The 22,943-nt window shown below is 35.7% G+C and overlaps 1 protein-coding gene across 3 annotated transcripts in view; it reads left to right on the top strand.

Annotated features, from left to right (window-relative positions):
* MAGI3 (membrane associated guanylate kinase, WW and PDZ domain containing 3) overlaps window positions 1-22,943 on the top strand; it is a 272,231-nt gene that overhangs the window by 217,930 nt on the left and 31,358 nt on the right. For all 3 annotated transcript variants that reach the window (XM_079135146.1, XM_079135148.1, XM_079135147.1), the window contains 7 exons: window positions 3,949-4,006; window positions 8,502-8,596; window positions 10,952-11,146; window positions 14,306-14,911; window positions 16,115-16,146; window positions 18,194-18,350; window positions 20,804-20,895. In XM_079135146.1, coding sequence (XP_078991272.1) covers window positions 3,949-4,006; window positions 8,502-8,596; window positions 10,952-11,146; window positions 14,306-14,911; window positions 16,115-16,146; window positions 18,194-18,350; window positions 20,804-20,895 — 1,235 coding nt within the window. The remainder of the gene's footprint in view (window positions 1-3,948; window positions 4,007-8,501; window positions 8,597-10,951; window positions 11,147-14,305; window positions 14,912-16,114; window positions 16,147-18,193; window positions 18,351-20,803; window positions 20,896-22,943) is intronic.

A 22,943-nucleotide genomic window follows, 5' to 3' on the forward strand; every position in this document is an offset into this window, starting at 1 on the left:
CCCACCCGAAGACTGGAGCTACGGCTTCCAGGATTATCCAAGATGGCTGCTCTGGCTTCCAAATGTGTTGGCAAATGGAGAGGTGCAGCTCAGGGGTGGACGTGGTCAGTTGGAGGTCCTGGAGACAGGATGCAGTTGGTTCGGCAGTGGTCCTGGAGGTCGGGTGTGTTTGGTGTGGTTGTGGGATCCAGGAGAACGGGTGCAATCAGTTGGTCTGGGTTCCTGGTGATAGGGCGCAGTCAGTTGGTCTGGGGGTCCTGGCAGCAGGGAGCAGTTAGTTGATGTGAGGGCCCCAGAGGCAGGGAGTGATCAGTCGGGCTGAGGGATCCTGGAGACGGGACTCGGTCAGTCTGGCCAGGGGTCCTACAGGGCCTGGCTGTTGTCTCAAAATGGCGGCAGCCACGTGTAATCAAACCTGCAGGTACTGTAATACTGAACTTCCAGGCAGCAGCAGGCAGCTGGTTCTCCACTGGCGGTCTGCGGTCAATCTGCTGGCAGCTGTCGGACGATCGGGAGGTGAACCTCGAGTGTTGGGTGATGGATAGGGGTAAGGCAGGCGATGGACAGGCAAGAGGCAGGCAAATGGCGGATGATAGACGCCTGACAGTGAGCAATCTGCTCTCAAAAAAGGTGTCGATATGCTGGCAGATTGCAGGTATCACAGCAGACAAATGGGGTAAAGAGCAGGGGATCGATAAGCAGCAAAAACTGCCTCACCGAGAAACAGATATCCTCTGCTTGAATCGGCATTGCGGAGCGACAAGGAACACAGCCTCCCTCTAGACCGCCATCTTGGATCCCCTCCCTTTCTTTTCATGTGATCACCTCCCTCCCATTTCTTTTCCTTTTTCCTCTCTATCTTCCACATATGAAAGAAAACATACAACCCTTGACTTCCTGAGCTTGACTTATTTTGCTTAATGTAATGGTCTCTAGTTCCATCCATTTTCCTGAAAATGACATAATTTCTTTTATCTTTATGGCTGAATAAAGCTCCATTGTGTATATGTGCTACATTTTATTTATGAATTCAACATTGATGGACACCTAGGCTGATTCCAGAGTTTGGCTATTGTGAATTGCGCTGCTGTGAACATGGGGATGCATATATCTCTGTAGTATGTTGACTTTAATTCTAAGTTGTAGAAATTCTAAAATTGTAAATAACCTTTTAAAAACTTGCTGTTTCTTGAGTAATCATTGATGCTAGGCAGTATACTAAGCATTTTATTTATTTTATTTTATTTTTATTCCATTCCATATCATTCCATTCCATTCCAATGCTGGGGATCAAACCCAGGTCCTAGCACATACAAGGCATAGCTACTTTTACCAGACAGTTGGTATCATTCCTCTTCACTCCCCCAAAAAGCTTATGTTTATCTTCATCTTATCACTTGCCTCTCTGTCTTCCTGTCTACAGTTTGTGAACTCCTTGAAGTCAAGAACCATATTGTGTTTCTAACTTTGATTTCTATATAAGGAAGGAGAGGGGAAGAAGAGAAAGAAAGGGAAAAAAGGAAAAAAAGAAAGGAAATGAATGAATGAATCCACCCATTAGATAGTATGTAAATTTACTAAGGTGGTTTAGTCTTGCTTTTATTACCTTCATTTTAAAAAGCCAATAATAAACTGTTTCTTTAGCAATATTAATCTACCATGCAAAAAAAAAACCTTTTATGTGAGGGTTTGAATATTAAAAAGTAACTGAAGATAAATTGCCACATTTATCCTAAAGACGAGCTATACTTAATCTGTTAGTTGCTAATTGCTTTAAGTAAAATGCTAAATCAACTCCCAGTTAACACTGAAATATATTTATGTTGGTATTTTATCCTTATTAATTATTAATACACCGTTTTATTGAATGTTGCAAAGTTTTCAGATATTAAGTGTACTATTTCAGTTGTGTTTATAGCTCCTTTACTTTTCTAGCATTCTCTAAAGACAAAGCATGAGTCCAGTTGTGGTACTGTTGTAGAAGTAATCCTTACTCAACCCCATTCTGTTTTCATGCTAGTTCAAGAAAAAACAAATCAAAAGAAAAAAAAAAATCTTATAATGCTTTGATGATATTATTATTGTGCATTTTTACAGATATGACCAAAAATATTCCTTCCCATGTAGCAGTTAGTTGGTAAAATATCACTTCTGTTTACAGAATGAATCAAACAACATTGCCCTATGTAAATTTATGATTTTTAATAAAAAAAAATTACTTCTGTTTAACTGGTGACTGTGAGTTTTGTAGCTACAGAGGATCAACATGAACTGAAGTATATATCTCAGTACTTCTCAATCCCTCCCACCTCCGTTTTCACATATTTCAATTATTTGAACTGTTCCACTGTTCTTGTTTGTTCCACCTCAAATATTCCAACCAAGTCTTTAAAAGAGCCCCCCCAACCCCGCCGCTGCCAGCCAAACTTTGAAACCACCAAACAATATATATGCAACAACATGTGCAGGAGAATGGGGGTGGCGGGGGCATTCAGAGTTTTTCTACAAGCTAGTAGTTATTCAGTTTAGATAACTTGTCTCATTCATAAATAAGTTTCTTCATATATTCTAAGCTTGTTTGCTATCCAGCATACTTCTTATGTGTCTGTTTCAGCATAGCAGAAGCACTCTAAAGAATTTAAAATCAAAGTATAAGACATCATTTTGTAATTGGTGAATTTTTAAAAAAGTTCCTTCTTGCTCAACTCCTATATGTAATTGATAGCACTAGAACCACCTGCTAGGAACATTCCTGCCAGTTTGTTTTGTTTTTTGGGTGCTGGGGATTGAACCCAGGGCCTTATGCTTGCAAGGCAAGCACTCTACCAACCGAGCTATATCCCCAGCCCCCATTCCTGCCAGTTTGATCCATGTCTATCAAGGTGGTTCTTCATAAACCTTAATTTTTCAAGGAATATAGACAAAGTGGGAAGGAAAAGAAGATTCTTTATTGACACCATCAGTTTATATTGGAAAGTCCAGAAATTTTTTCTTAACTACCAGAAATTTGCCATCAGTTTTTCTATTATTTTATTAGTCTATTACTTAAAATAGATAGTATGAGTGTTCAGTAAGCTGGAGGCATAGCTCCGTGGTAGAGGGCTTGCCAAACATTAGTGCAAGGCCAAAGACCATCACAAAACAAACAAACAAACAAAAAACACTTTAAAAACAAAACTGGACATGATGCACGTGCCTGTTGTCCCAGCTACTCCCAAGATTGAGGCAGAAAGATTGCTTAAGCCCACAAATTTGAGACTAGCCTGGCCAACAGAGACTCACTCTTAAAACAGACTAAACACCAAAAAACTAAACAGCAAACAAACAAATAAAAAAGAGTGCTAAGTAAGATATTTCTTTGTTACTATTAGTATAGAATACACAACTACAGGCTATTCAAAGCACTATGGTAGTTAAACTGGTATTATTTCATATACTCAGGTCAAGTTAATGCAGGTGCCTGCTTAGGTTTTAAACAAATCCAGATTACTGACTTGAAATGGCAAAAATCCAAAGCTGAGCTTTCCTTGGAAGAGAAGTGGGTTAGAATATAATAACAGAAATGATTATGCATAATAGTGAAGAATTTAACAAGCAGCTGTTGCTTGTATGGGGCAGAGTAAGTGTATCTCATGTCAGCATTATCAGCCTTCTTAAATATAAGAAATAGTTAATGGTTTTTAATGTTAATTATAGTTTTATGATTTATGAGTCAGATGAACACTTTTTAGTTTAATGTTAGCTTTTATTCTAGGTTCTAATTGCCTGCTGATATACACCATGGCTATTGAAGAAGCTACTCTGACTTAAATTGTGTTTATTTTTTGAAAGTGAACTCTCAGCTTTCTAACTCCCAAGTATTAGTGAAATAAAATAAGTAAACTTATACATTGATAATTCTTTTCTAATATTGAATCTAGCATTTCACTCATTTTTCTTTGTTTACAGAGCTTCCTTATGGCTGGGAGAAAATAGAGGACCCTCAGTATGGGACATACTATGTTGAGTAAGTTTGTTATTTCAGTTAATGTTCTCCTAGATGTTCTCCTTTCAGCATACAACTTTAGAGAATGCTAAATGTGGCACTTCTTGCTTCTGTAAATCCAGTGTGTACATGTTTCAACTAGGGGAATGAGAAGGTAGGGGCAGTGAGTGTTTACTTCACTGACCTTGAACCTCCCAGAAGTTGGCTTTGAATTTCTAAATATAGAAAGTAAGAGGTGGGAGCCTGGCATGTGCCTGTACTCCCAACTCCAGGGGAGGCTGAGGCAGGAGGATCACTTGAGCTCAGGAATTTAAGACCAGTATAGGCAACATAGTAAAACACTTGATCACAAAGAGAGAGGCTGCCTAGAGGATTAGTTGCCGGAGATGATGTCATTGCTTCTATAGCCTTTAAAATGAAAGGCAGTAGATAGAAAACTGAAATGAGTGCACTGGATAGAAGAACTCTCAAGGACACTTCCAACACTACCAGTATATGCTTCTGAAAGCAATTAAAATACTTTAAAGGCATTGTAACATCAGAATCCAGCATTTTGAAATACACAACTAAAGGTGTGTTCTCTTTTGATTTAATAAAAGAAAGCTTAGTATTCTTTTCGGAGGTGAAAGTTGCTTCTTATATAACTGTTATGGTTAAGTATAAATATGTGTCAGGAGAAGCTCAAAACACCGCATGTTAGCCAGAGAAATTAGACTACTGTCACAACTGATTTTTCTTTTCCTTTCTTTATCTGATCACTGTACTGTTATTATGATTAGAATTGCCTTCTTTCCAGATGCTAGGGATAGGATTTCAACCCTAGGTGTCTAATATCAGGCAAATAATTGTATCAGGAACATTACTCTTTACCTGGAACTCAGAGTCTGAACCTACTGCCTAGGTAGTGAAGGCAAAAAGATATTATCACCTGGAAAAATAGCAAGCACAGAAATCTAGGTGTTTGAGTTTATTTTGTTGGTACTGGGGATTGAACCCTAGGGCACTTTACTACTGAGCCAAATACCTAGTACTTTTTTATTTTTGTATTTTGAGACAGAATCCCATGAGGTTGCTGAGGCTGGTTTCAAACTTGTGATCCTCCTGCCTTAGCCTCCTAAGTCGCTAGGATTACAGGTGTGCACCATAGTACCTGGGCAGAATCTTCTAGTTTTATGATTGCTTTTTTTTTTTTTTTTTTTTTTTTTTTGCGGTACTGGGGATCGAACTCGGGGCCTTGTGCCTGTGAGGCAAGCACTCTACCAGCTGAGCTATCTCCCCAGCCCTTTATGATTGCTTTTTAATCTTTGAACACTTGTTGGCACAAACCAATGTCATTTCCTGGTAGTTATCCCTAAAGTAAGAACTCTGCCTCTTACTGTGATATTTAATATATAGGTTGTTACTGAGTCACTCTAGCTAAAGAGATTTTTGGAATTACTTAAAATCCAATATGTATCCTAAGAAAGCAACTCAATTAGATTGACCCTTAGGTGTATAACTTCACAGTTTCAGCATGTTGGTTCCTTTCAATAGCTATGCTAATTTTATTTCCATTGTGTTACTTAATATGTTGCTGATACTGATGAAATGTGATGTGAAAAGTATATAGCAGCTCTTTTGTTAATTTTTTCTAAGGCATATTTAGTTTTAAAAAAGGAAGAAACAGCTGTCTTTCAAGCAAAGGGATATTTGAAAGCCAACTGAAAAGGTTTGATGGGATTTTTTTTCTTCCCCTTATAGTTTAGCCTATTTAAATTAGGCTTCAATCAACTATTATTTGTCATTGACACTGCTGAACATTTCTGAGATAATTATTCTCATTATTTGCCATTCCAAGTGAATTTAAATACATGGGCAAGAGGTGAAAGTCATTTGCCTGTTATAAAATCTTGAGCTGAATGATCTTGTTCCCATTAAGCAAGAATATAATATTGAAGCAACTTTAGGGCAAATCCTGAAGTGACATGCTCCCAGTTGTCATGGAGGTATGTGGAACAGCCTGAATTAGAAGCAACAACATCAGCAGCAGCGCAGTGATTTTTGTATGATCGTTCCCAGTTAGAGCTCATTTACAGGAGGATAATCTATTATATTAAGTAAGAGCAGACAGTACTCAAGATGCACATTAGTATGGAGTCAGCTGAGCTACAGAATGTGGCTTGATTCCCAGATGAGCTAGGTTTTGAATCTCAACTGTAGTAATCTGCAGTGAGTTTACTGATGGAGATAAAAAGCTGTTACTTGAATGGCTACTCTTTGGCTCTCTTACTTTGTCAGACCAGATGGCACAATGATTGCTTTTGGCAGGAGCCTTGGAGGAGTAACACCAACTGCAATGGCATTTTTTTTTCCTATGTGCATATTTATTTTAAAGGATGATATTCTGAAATGGATTATTTTTTTAAAATAGATTTGTTTCAAAATTTAATGGTAGGACTTCTACAAAAATATTTACATATTTAAAGAAATGTTGGCTTTCTTGTATTGCATTAAAAGCCTCTGATATACATCTGGTTTCTCATCTCAAATTCTTCATGAATTTATTGAGATGAATTTTTTAAATCTAGATATTAGTCAGAAATTGTTATACAGATCTTCCAAATATATATTAGATATTTAATTATGCTTATAGCCCTTGTTTAATTTTTCTGACAATCTGTGATATTCTTTCTCACTTAGGAAGATAATTATTTGTGGAATTTCTCTTACTCCCTGGCTACTTATATGGAAAACAAAATCTTACATCTTTTTTGTTTGTTTGTTACATCTTAATAATATATGTGTATAAGTAACTAAATGAAAAGGAGAGTATTTCATTTTTTGTTTTGTTTTATTTTAACATTTTAATCTAAATAATCCAAGGTAACAGATGTACTTACTTTCTTCATTAAATCTTATATTCTCTTGTCACAGAATTTTCAGGGAAAAGATTAGTCATTTGCATACTTCTACCCTCTTCTCCCACACATTGCAAAGGATATAAATATAAATTACTACTTTTTATGGTCTAATGCCTGGGTGGCAAAGTGAGTCATTCTAGCTAATAACGTTAAAGGGAACCAAGGGTTCTTTCTAAACAGATTTATTCTTTTCTGAGTGTCAGCCTTTAGTTTGTTTGTTTTTTTCCTTAATAATGTAAAATGTCAGTATCTAATAAATTTTCTTAAAACCTTAGGTTTAATAAAAACCTAAGAATTTCATTTTCACAGAGGGTTAAATAGTTAACTCAATGGAGAAGGTGCCTCTGGTAGTGTGAGGCAGAAGTGTGCTTAAGTATTAGTGAAATTAGAACCCAGAGGATGTCAAGTGGAACTTGCCATATTCAGAGCTCTGAAACTAAACAGCCACATTTCTTGTGGAATTTATATGCACTAGAAGCCTAAATGACAAAGAAAGCTAACATTCCTTTCTATGTGTTGTTGGTTTTTTGTTTTGTTTTGACCCTGCTACCCTTTCACCACTATCTCTATAATGTAAACAAATGACAAAGCATATATCTGATTTGTGGGGCTATTTATATGTGGATTTTTATAATATTAAGCCTATCTAAAGACAATAACATCCTGAAACTCTTATGATTTGATGTTTCATTGTTGTCCAGTAATGTCAATTGTTAAAATGGATTTTACTGGAAAATGTATCATTTGGCTGAAATGTCTTTGTCCTGTTGGAGTGCTAGAATATGATTCCCATTGTTTCTACATTAGACCTAGTTGTTTTAAACATTTTATTTTATTTTATTTTTTAACATCAGTATGTTCTTAACCAGCTATCACTTAACTGACTCACTGTATTTCCTTTGTAAAACACATTGCTGCCCATGGAATGTTGAGTTCTCTTGACTAATGGCCTGCCCTTTGTTCTTCCCACATCCTTCTGCTTTCCCTCAGATTTTTCTGCTTTCCAAGAGTCAGTTGGGACTGTCCTTGATCATAAGTGCTAGTTAAACTTATGTTGTACTTATGTTAACTAAATTATTATATAATTATGAAGAAACATGAGTATGAAAGGAAAGAGTTATTCTATAAGATAGTGTGATAAAAGAAAGTCATGTTTTTCTTAACCGTTACTGAATTGATGTGGGCAAGCCAATAAAAAAGTAATATGCTATGGTATTGTAGAAGAGTTCTTCAAAAGTATCTCTACAGCTTGCTTCATTTTGGAGAAACTTAAAACCCTACTATCATTAACTTCCCTTTAAAAAAAAAAGATTAACTGACCAGTTTACTAGCACTTTTGATTGCTTCAGGTAAAAGGGTTTTTAATAGAGTTTGGACAGTTGTTATTGGTTATGTTGACTGGGTTTATGGAGAAGCTACAGTAAATGTGTCTGATAAACTTCAGTAGCTTTGACTTCTAGGTGTTTTCTGTGGGCCTCCTTCTATCTCTGTCAGTTTCTCTGTGTTCTGTAACCTACTGAATACATATGTATCAATCCCTTAATCTATGGTGATGAAATGGTAGGATAGTCTGTTTTAAAATATGTAACTCTCTCATATTTTTCTTCATTTTATAGTCACCTTAACCAGAAAACCCAGTTTGAAAATCCAGTGGAGGAAGCCAAAAGGAAAAAGCAGTTAGGACAGACTGAAATTGCATCTTCAAAACCAGGTAGAACTTTTTGTTTGACCTATTCTTCTAAGAATAAATTGTGAAATTTGTGTGCTGAGTTAATAAGAGTGAGTTTGAACTTTTCATTGCTGGGTCTTTGAGTTTCAACATACAGTGTCTAATTGTTGTCAATATAAAGATATGAATAGTCTTAATAAAACCTGAACATTGTGAGAATACTGAGATTTTTCTCATGACTATATAAAAAGTATGAAATTATTGGGAGAAGTAATAGAGAGCTTTTTGTTATGAGTTTGAGGTTTGAGTTTGAACATTAGATTATTTCTTTATGTTTAAGGCCACACCCAAGATCTCTACTTCATTATGAGCCTCTCTCAAGTTAATTGCTTAATTCTAATGTCTGTAACCATTCAGGATTCTCCACTAAGCAGTATTAATTAGTATCTAAAAAAATCTAACAAATCCGTTGCTTACATCATTATCCTACTTGATAGGATACATCATACCCTATCAAGTAGGATAATGATGTAGGTAGATATTAGAAATATCAGAATGATTTGGGGGGTATTTTAAAAATATACGAGGTCTTTTTATTTTGTTTTGTTTGCTTGCTTGTTTGTTTGTTTGAGACAGGGTCTGGCAAAGTTGCTTAGGTGTGTGTTAAGTTGCTGAGGCTGGCTTTGAACTTGGGATATTCCTGTCTCAGCCTCCCAAACCACTGGGATTACAGATGTGTGCCAACTATGCCTGGCTACATGAGGCTTAATGATCTAGTCACTTGTATTTTGAAAAAGCTGCTCAGGAAGTTCTATATTTTATTCATTCCTTTCCATCTCTTTCCCCTTTCTCAACTGTAATTAATAGCCAAGTGTCTATTTGGTCATATTATAGTAATTTAGTGGGCTCCCCACTTGGATTGCGTGTGAGAAAAATGGTTCTTTCTTGCAGCTACTCTTTAAAATCATAGACTAATCCCTCCCTTAAGTTTTGCATATGCTTTAACAAACATTTTGAGTTTAACAAATATTTTTGAGTGTTACTGCATGCCTGGTGCCTTGCTAGTCATTGGGTTTTCAAAACTGATGGAGATTAAGACAGGTCTCACCATTAAGAGACCATAGTTTAATATAAGAAACTAATAGTTGCAGTATGGGGTGATAGGTGCTATTCTAGCATAGTAGTTAAATGTGTAGGCTGAGGAGCAGTTTTGAAATTCGTCTATGTAATCTTGGCTAGGTTCCCTAAGACCTTTGTGCCTCTGTTTTCTCATTTGCAAAATAGGAACAAAGCCAGGCTTGGTGGCGCAAGCTTGTAATCTCGGCAACCCAAGAGACTGAGGCAGGAGGATCACAAGTTCAAGGCCAACCTCAGCAACCTAGTGAGACCCTGTCTCAAAATAAAAAATAAAAAGGACTGTGGATATAACTCAGTGGTAAAGCATCCCTGAGTTTAATTCCCAGTACCTAAATAAATAAATATCTGCCTCTTGAGATGGTTATGAGTATGTAAATTAATGCATATAAAGTGTTTATAATATTTGGCTTGTGGCTATCAATAAATGATCGCTTTTGTTGTTATTAATAAAGATGTATAGTAGTCACCCTATATTTACTGGGATAACTTCCAAGATCCCCAGTGGATGCCCCAAATCATGAATAGTACAAAACCTTATATATACTGTTATTGTGTGTGTGTGTGTGTGTGTGTGTGTGTGTGTGTGTGTGTGTGTGTATATATATATGTATATGCCTTTGATGAGCTTTTACCTTCTTACTTAAAGGAGGCCCTGTGGCTTCTCTTTGACATATACAAATCCCCAGCATCATTACTCTTGTTGCTTTGGGACCATTAAGTAAATAAGGGTTACTTGACTACAAGCACCTTGGTTCCATGAGAACTAATCCGATAACCCCATGGCTAGTGTAGACAGCATAGTTATGCTGGACAAAAGATGATTCACATTCCAAGTGGAATGGAGCAGGCTGGTACAACATTTCATCATGCTACTCAAGAGTGCCATGCAATTTAAAACATGAATTGTTTATCTCTGGAAATTTCCATTAATATTGTTGGTTTACAGTTGAGTGTGGATAATTAAAACCACAGCAAACCTATGAATAAGAGGAGACAACTCTAGGGGTGAGAGAAAGTAAGTACAAATAAGACAATTAGGAGAAGACAAAGTAAGTGCTTTTTCCTGTAAAAGAAAGGAATTCATTAGCTATTTTTTCAATGATTTAGCTTATGAGCTTAAATGCTAGTTTTTCTACATTAGGTTCACTCTGATTTTCTTTCCTTTATGGGTTCATTAAATTACATGGACCATCTGGAAAATTGGCTTCAGGTCTATATTCATTATAATTGTGTTTGTTCTCAAACTTATTTCTTGTTTAGGCCCAGATGTGGAAAAATCACACTTTACCCGAGATCCATCTCAACTTAAAGGTGTCCTTGTTCGAGCATCACTGAAAAAAAGCACAATGGGATTTGGTTTTACCATTATTGGTGGAGATAGGCCTGATGAATTCCTACAAGTGAAGAATGTGCTGAAAGATGGACCCGCAGCACAGGATGGGAAAATTGCACCAGGTAACAAGTTGGTCAGAATCACTTAAAAAGCAGTGATACTGTAACAAAAATTACAGCAAAGAGGATGGAGACACACACACACACACACACACACACACAATGAAATCTAGAACTGAAGAAGGAGGTTCCTGTATTAAAATGTTTAGCTTCAAAGTTAAATATGCATGCTAGCTTGAGGGAAGGCCATTTTTAAAAATAAGCAGAGATTATTAGAGGGAACATATTATATTTAATAATTTTTGGAATACTATGTATAATTTTTAGATAATCCTTTGGTTATAGAAAACTACAGTTTGATTAACCATCTCTGAAAGCCATTTGAATATTTGATTTTCTTTGATTATGTAGGGTACTTTTGGAACTAACATTTGCTTATAATTATTTTTGAAAAGTGGTCCTTTGTGATGTTTATAGTGACAACAAATTGTTATATCCTGTGGGTTTTTTCCCAATGTCTTAATTTTCTTATTGTTATTGGTTGTTAAATGTAATTCATATGTTAAGAATTATAGACATGAGGTGGCTGGGGTTGTAGCTCAGTAGTAGAGCTGCCTCTCATGCATGAGGCACTGGGTTCGATCCTCAGCACCACATAAATAAATTAAAGGTATTGTGTCCATCTACAACTAAAAATTAAAAAAAAAAAAAAGAATCATAAACACAAACATTACTCTTTTCACAGAGACAAATAAACTTAAGATGTTCTTTACATCATTTTTCTGAAGTCTTTCTTTGGTGATTGTTGGATATTCTCATATGGCTGATAGTGTTTGTGGCTGAAGAACCCTGAGGAGGTTCAAATTACTGACTACTAGGGAGGGTTGAGCTCTTTTAGTATTTCACTGAAGTTGCTTTTTTTTTTTTTTTTGTAAAGTGTGTCTTTTTTTAAATTATTTTTTTATTTTTACAGACTGCATTTTGATTCATTGTACACAAATGGGGTACATCTTTTTGTTTCTGTGGTTGTGCACAATGTAGATTCATACCATTCGTGTAATCATACATGTACATAGGGTAATGATGTCTGTCTCATTCCACCATTTTTCATACCCCCTCCTTCCTCTTATTTCCCTCTACTTAAAGTTCCTCCATTCTTCTCTTACCCCCCACCCCACCTCCCCCAATATATATCATCATCCACTTATCAGAGAAAACATTCAGCCTTTGGTTTTTTTGGGATTGGCTTATTTCACTTAGCATGATATTCTATAATTCCATCTATTTATCTGCAAATGCCATAATATTATTCTTCTTAATGTCTGAATACTATTCCATTGTGTATATATACCACAGTTGCTTTATCCATTCATCTGTTGAAGGTTAGTTCCACAATCTAGCTATTGTGAATTGAGCTGCTATAAACATTGATGTGGCTGCATTACTGTAGTATGCTAATTTTATGTCCTTTGGGTATAAACCAAGGAGTGGGATAACTAGGTCAAAAGGTGGATCCATTCCAAGTTTTCTGAGGAATCTCCACACTGCTTTCCAGAGTGACTGCACCAATTTGCAACTCCACCAGCAATGTAAAAGTGTGCCTTTTTCCCCACATCCATGCCAACATCTGTTATTGTTTGTGTTCTTGATAATAGCCATTCAGATTGGAGTAAGATGAAATCTTAGAGTTGTTTTAATTTGCATTTCTCTGTGAGGTTGTTTCTTACTGCAGTTTTTGCTAGACTTTTCAAATCCTCTTTTATATCACATACCACAAAATGCAGACCCACATTTGGTTGGTTAAATCATCAGTAGAACTTTTTGACAACAGATACCAAATTATTTTCAGATAGGATATGGGATCCCTTATACTTTTTCAATGAGGTCTTAGAAACTTGAAAAAACAAAACTTAATCTGAAGTTATACTTACAGTATCAAGAAAATTACTTTAGCTCTATTACTTTGTACAATTAACAAACTCTAGAGATTAAGATATTTTCCCTGTTACTTTTACCTTTTCAGACTTTGTCCATAAAACATATCTCATAGCTATTAAGTATATGCTACCAGAATAACAGAGTTTCAGAGTTACAAAAATTGTTATCTAATTTGTGTTGCAACAATACCTCCATGAAAATTCTGGGAACTTTCATCAGGGGAGGAAAAGTTGAAACTTAGTTTCTAATTAGTTCAAATTCTGTTATCTTCTTAGGTTATGAAACCAATTTACACACCATTCTAGCACCATTCATGTTGATTTTTTTAAGCCTACATACAATCAGAACACATTAAAGCACTTCTATTTGTCAATAACCTTTTCTATAATCATATTAAAATAAAAAGCAGAAAATAGATGGGATAATTTTAAAAGTCCTGGATGTGTTAAAAAATAAAGTATGATGAATTTCAGTGATAATGACTGCAACCAAAGTGATCATACTGCTTTAAAATCAGGAAAGCAAAATCAAATTTTATAAGGATTAACTTAGCTGACTTTTCAGTGTTTTTAAATAATACAGCCATCTCTTCTGTTGAATTTTTTGTTGCTACTTTCTCTCTTAAATATCTGATTTATAATAAATTCAGAATCTCTACAAAAAGAACACTAAAAGAAAACACATTCATAAGTTGACATCATTCTAATCTTCAGTTTTACGTTTTTCAAACTAGAATGAATTTTTAAGTATATTGTAATTAGTGGCATGTTATAATCAAGAAATAAAGGGCTGGGGATATAGCTCAGTTGGTAGAGTGCTTGCCTTGCAAGCACAAGGCCCTGGGTTCAAATCCCCAGCACCACAAAAAAAAAAAAAAAAAAAAAAGAGGTAGTGAAGGATAGCTTGTGTGTACAAATAGCCAATGGAGTTATTTGCTCCTCTTTTATGTACTAAATACTTATTACAACATGCTGAACTTTGTGTGCCCACCTCGGTAGGCCTCTGTATTACAGTGATAATAAAGTTTGCAGGGTTTACTTTTTTTCCAAATGATTCACTTGAACTTGAGGTCAAATTTCTTTGCTGCAAAAATAATTAAGATTTTAGACATTTATATAAACTTTTTAGAGAGTAGTCATGAGAGAATGTCTGTAAGAAATCTTATCTTTTCAGTAGTTAATGAACAATAAGACAGTTCCGGAATTCAAATTTGGTTGTTAAATTTAAGTTATTTTTGCCTTTTCTCTAGTAAAAAATTATTTTAACATGATTATATTTTATCAGGTGATGTTATTGTAGACATCAATGGCAACTGTGTCCTTGGTCACACCCATGCAGATGTTGTCCAAATGTTTCAGTTGGTACCTGTCAATCAATATGTAAACCTCACTTTATGTCGTGGATATCCACTTCCTGATGACAGTGAAGATCCTGTTGTGGATATTGTTGCTGCTACCCCTGTTATCAACGGACAGTCATTAACCAAGGGAGAGACTTGCATGAATACTCAGGATTTTAAGCCAGGACCAATGGTTCTGGACCAGAATGGAAAATCCGGACATATCTTGACTAGTGATCGTCTCAATGGCGTATCAGATACAAATGAGCAGAGAGCATCCATGGCCTCATCAGGCAGCTCCCAGCCTGAACTAGTGACCATCCCTTTGATTAAGGGTCCTAAAGGCTTTGGGTTTGCAATTGCTGACAGCCCCACTGGACAGAAGGTGAAAATGATATTGGATAGCCAGTGGTGTCAAGGCCTTCAGAAAGGGGATATAATTAAGGAAATCTACCATCAAAATGTGCAGAATTTAACACATCTCCAAGTGGTAGAAGTGCTAAAACAGTTTCCAGTAGGTGCAGATGTACCACTCCTTATCTTAAGAGGAGGTGAGTAAAAGCATAACAAGAAAAAAATCTTCATGTTTAAGCATTTACATTTTCTAATTGTCCTTCTTTATAGGTTGGAATGTCTTTTCTTGGAAAATTTCACTGGTAATTCATTGGTTCTATCTGATTATTTTTGTAAGCAGTATCTTTTTTGAAAGTGTTTTAGTTATTAGTGGTTTCATTTGTGTCCATTATTGATTTCTTTCCCACTATATTCTTTTTAAAATCTGATTTATAGGTTTAATGATTAGAGAGAGTCTCAGTATTGTGCTACATCATTTAGTTTCATTTTCTCTGTTGATGAAAATAATAGAAATTGACTCTTTCCACCAGTGGTCCTTCATCTGGACCTCTGTAATGCACCAAAGATCTTCTGAAAGAGCTAACATCTCTGTGGATAAGTAAAACTTGGTGTGCTGTGTTAACCTGTTCTGCAAAGGCAGTCATGATAGCTTGTGCTCAGAAAGCTTTTATCTACATGTAAATGTTAATCAAACCTCATAGTGCTTATGTAAGAGAAGTGAAATTTTTAGTTTTGGGGGGTCATCAGTTGACACGAACTGTTCCCAGACATTATAAATCCAGCTTTAAGGACTAACTATAAAGTTGCATTTTAATAGGCTTTCTCTCATACCTGTGAGTGACTAGTGTTTTAAAGAATGAAATTCAGTCCTACACTCTTATCACTCTTTTTAGTTATTTGTTGCCGTTGTTTGTTTGTTTTGTTTTGTTTTTTAAGCAAGTGAGCATTTTAGCTTCATTGATAAGTTTTTCCTTATTCTCATTTCTTTGAACCATTTTGTTTTTTTCTCATGGTGAGATGGTAGAATGTGCTCAAAGTCAGAAAGAAATCTCTTTGTTAGTGCTGGAGAGTTATCAAGGACTTTGACAAATATAACAGAGAGACCTGAATTTGATGTCAGACAGGTTGATGTCAGTTTTCTACCTTGCCACTTACTGGTTCTATGGTGTAGGAAAGAATCTTAGTTTACCTTATCTGTTACATGATAATAGCATTTATGCCTTAGGATTATTATATAAATGAAATGAGACAATAGATATATAATGCTTGGCACATCTAAGGTGTTAGATAAAGAGTTTACTAACCTGCTGGAAGTCATAGCTACTTTTATTATAAACATTAGCAGTATGTATGATCTGACATTGCTTTCTGTTTTTAAAATTTGGCTCATTTTTTTTAAGGTCCTCCTTCACCAACTAAAACTGCCAAAATGGTGAGTATTACAGTGGTCTTCAAGTGTTTCTTCCCCACTCACCAAGTGAGGTACCAAATTTCCCTCAGTGAGAGCTCACCGGATGGTAGCTGGAAAGTCAGGAGGACACTGCCCTGGGCTTCGACCAGATTCAGGTAGCATAGGAAAGCCCCTATGTGAAGGGTCTGTGTACCTGGTGAAGGCTTGCTACTAGAAGGGTCCTGGAGCCCCAAACTACTGATAATCCTGTCCTCCTAGTAGTAAAATGTGGACGTATTGAAGAACCTACTTGGGGGTCCTTTTATCATCTTCATCAGAGGATCAGGGTAAGAAGTAGCTAAACATTAGGACAGATGATAAACTATTACAATTTCTTGCTGATGCCCAAAAGGAAAACATGGTAACTGCATATAATGTCACAGGGATTGTAAAATACCCACATTTAGATGACTTTCTTACATTTACAACTAAACCGAACTTCCTGAAGTAATTGTGGCCTTCTGTGCTAAATTTGCCTCTATCAAAGTGGTAGACTGTCAGATCCGAAACAGTTTCTTCTTTGGCATTCTTCTGAATAACTGAGTAGCCTCTTTAAGGACCTACATAGAGGGAGGGAAAAAAAACTTAGAAATGGGTGCATTAAATAGTACTATTATGGAAGAAACAGTAATAGGCACACATTTATGGTCACTTATGTAATTATGTAGATATGAAAATAAAGTCAGTAGTTTTAAAATCCAAATTTAGTTCTGGTTTGCTTGGAGTCTTTTACCTCAAAATTGAAAAAAGGTCTCTCATAACCATAAACCTTAGACTGTTAAAGGAAAGACCATCCCATATTAAATGAATTAATTCTTTCTAGCCCACCAAGTAGGAATCCTCTGCAAATTTGCTGTTATGTGGATCAAAATGAAAAAAAAACACTAAGCTTCTGCCCTCTGTATAGACAACTTATACAGTCAGATCTAGTGCAAACAGAAATTCTTTTTGTGCATTCAGATAAAGTCACACTATATTTTTTGTGTATTTCTCTGCCTACCTAGCAATCATTTTTAACTCCTGTACCACCTTATCTGTTTTATAACCGATGCTATTGCACCCATAGTCACCCTAATGCTTTTATAGTTGATGGAAGGCTCTGGTGTTGTTGAACAACTTCTGACAGAACCCTAGGATGTGTGGATGATGGGGGGAGGCCGTTTTCACCTTCTCTTCCATCTGTCTGGGTGTGGGTCAGTGAGGGAGTTCCCCTGTCACATGACACTTTGTGGTGCCTCGTCACAAGCTGGTGCCCCTGCATTCTAGTCAGCATTACTTATTATAGGAATCTGTAATCTCCTGTCCTAACAAAAATTCAGGATGGCAAGGTGATCTCAATCTATACTTTTAGGGTATTTATTAGGTTTCATTTTTAAATTTTTAATTAAGTCATTTTGCTTGACAATTATTGGGGAAAGTTCTATTTGAGTAGGAAAAAGTATCAAAATATGCTGCTCTGTTTTCCCTTCTCTGATCGATTGCCTAACATAGGGTGTTTCCCCTTCATGCCTTTATTTGAATTGACCAGACAGAGTTTTCAGTGTCATTTTTATAACCTAAATTGTAGTTAACACTCCCTAACCCATTTTCTTAGGAGAAAATATTAAACATCTTCACTGGAAATTAAATTCAGTGAGTGGAAGGTGAGATTCATGAAGAATTTGATGAAGGTATTCTCTGAGGCACCCTCTTGTCTTGTGTTAGATTCCTATTTCTCTTCATCCCAAAGTGAGTTTTTGTCTTGGTGGTACAGAGAAAAAGGCAAAATTGCTTAAATATAGGACCAATAGAGGCTTTTCTGTTGACATCACTATAAACCTTTTTTCTAATTTAAGTTAAATATGTTTTAACCAAATATACACAGCTACAAAATTGAATTCCTGTTAAGACTGCCAGTGGATTGTGGCTTTGACCCTGCCACTTATATAGCTGTACTCAGTTGATGTACCCAGTTCGGATAGCAGTTTTATTAATTAATCAACCATTTTATTTAAAAAAAAATACTAAGTAAGGCCCTTTTCCATTTCAGAAAACAGATAAAAAAGAAAATTCAGGAAGTCTGGAGGCCATAAATGAACCCATTCCCCAGCCTATGCCTTTTCCACCCAGCATTATCAGATCAGGATCCCCAAAGTTGGATCCTTCTGAGGTCTACCTGAAGTCTAAGACTTTATATGAAGATAAACGTAAGTAGTCATGGAATATTTCAGAAGAGAATGTAATAAGATAAATTGAATTTTTTTTTTACTGGAACCTTCCCATCTTTCAAAAGCATTTTAAGAGGTTATTTCTTCATTCTCATTTTAATATGACTCTTGGTTTCTGACATGTATATTCAATGTTCATTTATTCATTTTTTTCAAAATGGTATATTAAGGGTCAGCAGTCTACCAGACATCACATTAGGTGATTGGAATACAGAAATAAAGAGGTCATATAGGCCTGCACCCAGAAACATTATTAAATCAAAATGGAAAAGCCAAATGTGTAATCAAATGAGAGTATAGATAAGTACACAGGAGCCTACCCCGTGCAGTGATAGAGGGATGAGCTGCTAAGTTGGATCCAGAATAGGAAATGGTCAATTTCATCAGTGCGAGTAGGACACAGTGTTAAGCAAAGCTTCATACAGGAAGTAAAGCTTTAGTTAAGACTTAAGGACAGAGAAGTGCTTATGAGGAAGACAAAAGCACACAGAAGAAGAAACACAGAAGAAGTAGCATTTGCAGGTTGGCCTTGCATGACCTGGTTTCTAAGTGATTAGAAAGGGAAGCCAGAGAGGAGAGTAGGAGCAGATAGTGAGAGTCAATCACTCGCTTCAGAGGAAGCTAGAGTTGATCATATAAATAATAGAGAGCCACAGAATCTCTATTATGGAAAATATTTGGGGGCCTGTGTTTTAGAGAGTTTTTTTGGGCAGGAATTTGGAATATGGATCAGAGGGGTGTACAATTTTAATAGGAAGCCAGAGTCAACTCCTTAGAGGAGTCCAGCTAAGGAGAAGAGAGGGTGTACAATACTTACTTATCTACTGATGACAAATCTTTTCCAAAGTAAAATTACAGACACAAGTAGGTTTAATTTTTTAAAATTTGTTTTTAAACCATAGATCTGTATTTACCATGAAAAAGATATACCCAGGTAGAAGTATTATGTTAATTCACTTCATGCTTATTTACCTAGTTGTAGATCTTTATTGTCATATCTCCAGGTCATATTTAGAAAGATAAAGACCAGGTGTAAGCATAGCAAACAATAATTTAAGGTGTAAGCATAGCAAACAATAATTTAAGTTAGTAGAACTATACAATTCCTTTCTTGAGACTTCCCATTCATACATAGCGTGATATAGTCTTAATATTGCAGTCCCATTGGGCCTCACCCATAAAAAGGTATTTGACTCATGATTTCTCTAATTTCTAAAGTTCTATGATTTGTGAATAGTGTTAATATTTTCCCACAGATAAAACTTTAGTAGATTTTCCTCATTTAATATTCTGATGAATGCCTTCTGCCCTTTGGGAACAGGATAGCATGGATTAAGAGCTTCTAGAACTTGGAAATCAAGCTGGGTTTAAATCTCAGCTCTACTGTTCTTTATGTCACACTAGGCAAGTCACATAGGCCCTTAGTTTCCCCTCTTAGAAAACAGGGCCAGTAAGAGGTGTTAGCTGTTGTTTGTTTTCCTTTAAAACACTACCCATTTTGCAACATTAGATTAAGTAAGTGGTTTATGTCAGATACTTTCCTGAGACAAAGTTAGGAGCTTTAGAGTAGAAATGTAAGACACCCTGTGAAAAATGTAGCCTGGAAGTCTTATTATGAGACAGAATCTCACTAAGTTGCTAAGGCTGACCTGGAAATTGCTTTGCTTCCTGCCTCTGCCTCTTACCTGAGATTACAGGTGAGTGTCACTGCACGGGCTTAGCAGAACTTAATGGCTAGTTCTCATCTTCTATCCCTTCACCCATGTTTCCATTCTTCCTACTCAAAGCTAATTGAAAAGAAAAATTACTTGACTCCAGGAACTCCATTCTTCTCCTGTCCATCCACATGGACTCTCCTAAGCTGGCTTCCAAGCCTTCTTATTTCCTTAGGGCATAAAAAGCCCCTATGTCTAATGTGTTTCTGGAAATTCAGATGCATGAAAATATTAATAAAAATTATGTGCTTCTCCCCCCTCCCCATAAAAAAAGAGTAGAAATAAGGCATTTTGTAAGCTTGCTTTTCCTAGGACTTAAAGTACTTTGCTCAAATTTGGTTTCAACATCATTTGCACCTATTAAATATCTAACTCAAATTGAATAATTCTGTATTTAAAGTTCCAATATTGATTGGAGAGCATTAGAAGTTAGTGGCAGTATAATGTTTAGAACATGGGAATTGGTAAGCGTTCCTAAATAAACTTGATACAGTTTTGTTCAGCACTCAAACCAAGGATTTATAGTTGAATTCTCTATACTTCAATGTTAATAATAAAATTAACTTCTATTTTAATTTTCACATATCAAAAAGTTTTGAGATTATAGTTTATTGAATTATTCTATAACATTATTCTGCTAAATATTGAACATTATTTTGTGTTAATCCTTTTAAAATAAGTAAAAATATTTACTTTACACTTTCTGGTTTTTCTTAGCACCAAACACCAAAGATTTGGATGTTTTTCTTCGGAAACAGGAATCAGGGTTTGGCTTCAGGGTGCTAGGAGGAGATGGACCTGACCAATCTGTAAGTGTAAATACTTTAGAATGTCGCCATTCCTGTTAAAATTTTTGAGTGGCAATATGGTGGATTTTAAGTTTATTTTTTTCTCTTATGGTTTTATTAATATGAGTGAAAACTGCATTTCTATGAGTGTCACAGTCCCTTAGTTAACCTGGTATAGTTTAGGGTAAAAGCTACAGGTAAAAACCAAATATGTCAACTATTAATTGGACATTGATTATGTTCTTTGTAAATAATTGAAGTTTGTTTGGAGCTGAATGTGTTAGCTTTTTGCCACTATGACAAATACCTGAGAAAAATAACTTAGAAGTGGAAAGATTTATTTTGGCTCAGGGTTTCAGAGATTTCAGTCCACAGTCAGCTGACTCCATTGCTTTGGACCTGAGGTGAGGCAGAGCATCAAGGCAGAAAGGTATGATAGAGGAAAGCTGCTCAGCTCATGGTAACCAGGAAGGAGGTGAGCAGAAACAAAATATAGTCTCTAAAAGCACACCCCCTGTGACCTGCTTTCTCCAACTAGGCCCCACCTCCTACAGTTTCTACCTAGTCCATTCATATTATTAACCTGTCAATGGATTGATCCATTGATAAGGTCAGAGCTCTCATAATCCAATCACTTCCCAAAATTAGCACCTGCAAACATTACTGCACTGGGGACCAAGCCTTCAAACATGAGTCTTTGGGGGATATTTCAGATCTAAACCCTAACACTGGGGATATAGCTCAGTGGTAGAGTATGTGCCTAGCATGCTTAAGTTACTGGTTTTGATCCCCAGCACCAGAAAAGAAAGGTTATTTTAACTTCTTATTTACTTTTGCCTTTGTTAAACAGATTTTAAAACATTTTTCTTCTCTAAAGGACCTATAATCCAGTGTCCTCTTTACCACAACCACTCTACTTTCTGAATGCTCTGTAGACAGTTGGCATGAGCATATGCGTATTATTTCACCTAATCTTAATAGGGTAGCATTTTCATGCTCAGTACTTTACCTGACATTTCATTTGTCAGCTATGAAACTAGAGGAATATAAAATAATTAATGTTTCTGTCCAGAAGGCATAAGAGCTATATTTACAAAGCATTTAAAATATAGAATTTTGTTTATGCATAATTCTCACATAAACTTAGTTTTGTTTTTAAGTTTTTGTCTTTGGTATTGAATGTCAAAGAAGTAATGTGTTTTATAGAATTTAAGAACACATTTAAAATTTATATAGTATCAAAAAGGACTACATTATTATACTTGGAATTTAGGTAAATAATAGTAATTTTTTTAAATGATAGACTTCTTTCTATTTCTAAGTGGGTCATTTTATATATATAGTATAAATGTATTCTAATAGTTATATTGTTTACACTTATAGTAATCACTAGAACCACTTGAAGCTTAAGGCACCTTGCTCTGTATAGAGCAAACATGAGAAACTTTGTTTTTGATAGTATGTGTATTTTTTATTATTTTTCATTTTTTTTATATTCATAGTGTTTTTCCTAGACTTTTTAAGAATTTGTTTTAAACAACTCAAGAGCAGTCTTTCTCTTAAATATCAGGTTTTCCCAGGTCTAAAACTAGCCTAAAATTCAGGATTGCCTAATTATAGGACTCTAATTATTGGTGAACAGAATGAACCTATTGCAAGTGAAGAACACTTGTACTGTTAGCTGTGTGTGATGGGAGAATCATAGAAATGATCCCAGTTGCTGTGAAAAATGTGTAGAAAATCTTTCCTGACAGAATTGAACAGACTTTTACTCTTAGTAGCTACTCCACAGAATTGCATTTACCGAGTTTGCTCTGTTACATTGTGGTGATGGAGATCATGGTACTTTTTAAGTTATTGAACAACTTTGTGTTTGTTTGTTTGTTTTAATGTACTCAACCCTGAGGAACTAGAAGGATTACATTATGCACTGTGGTTATTTGAAGTGCCATTTTGGAGAATGGGCACATTCTAAGATATTACCTTTCTGAAATTGACGGAATTCATAGATGAACTGCAGAAATCTGTTGTTTTTCACACTGCTAAGTCAGGGAGTCCTCAGATCTTTA

This window comes from Sciurus vulgaris, assembly GCF_902686455.1.
Source record: "Sciurus vulgaris genome assembly, chromosome: 1".
Taxonomy (NCBI): domain Eukaryota; kingdom Metazoa; phylum Chordata; class Mammalia; order Rodentia; family Sciuridae; genus Sciurus; species Sciurus vulgaris.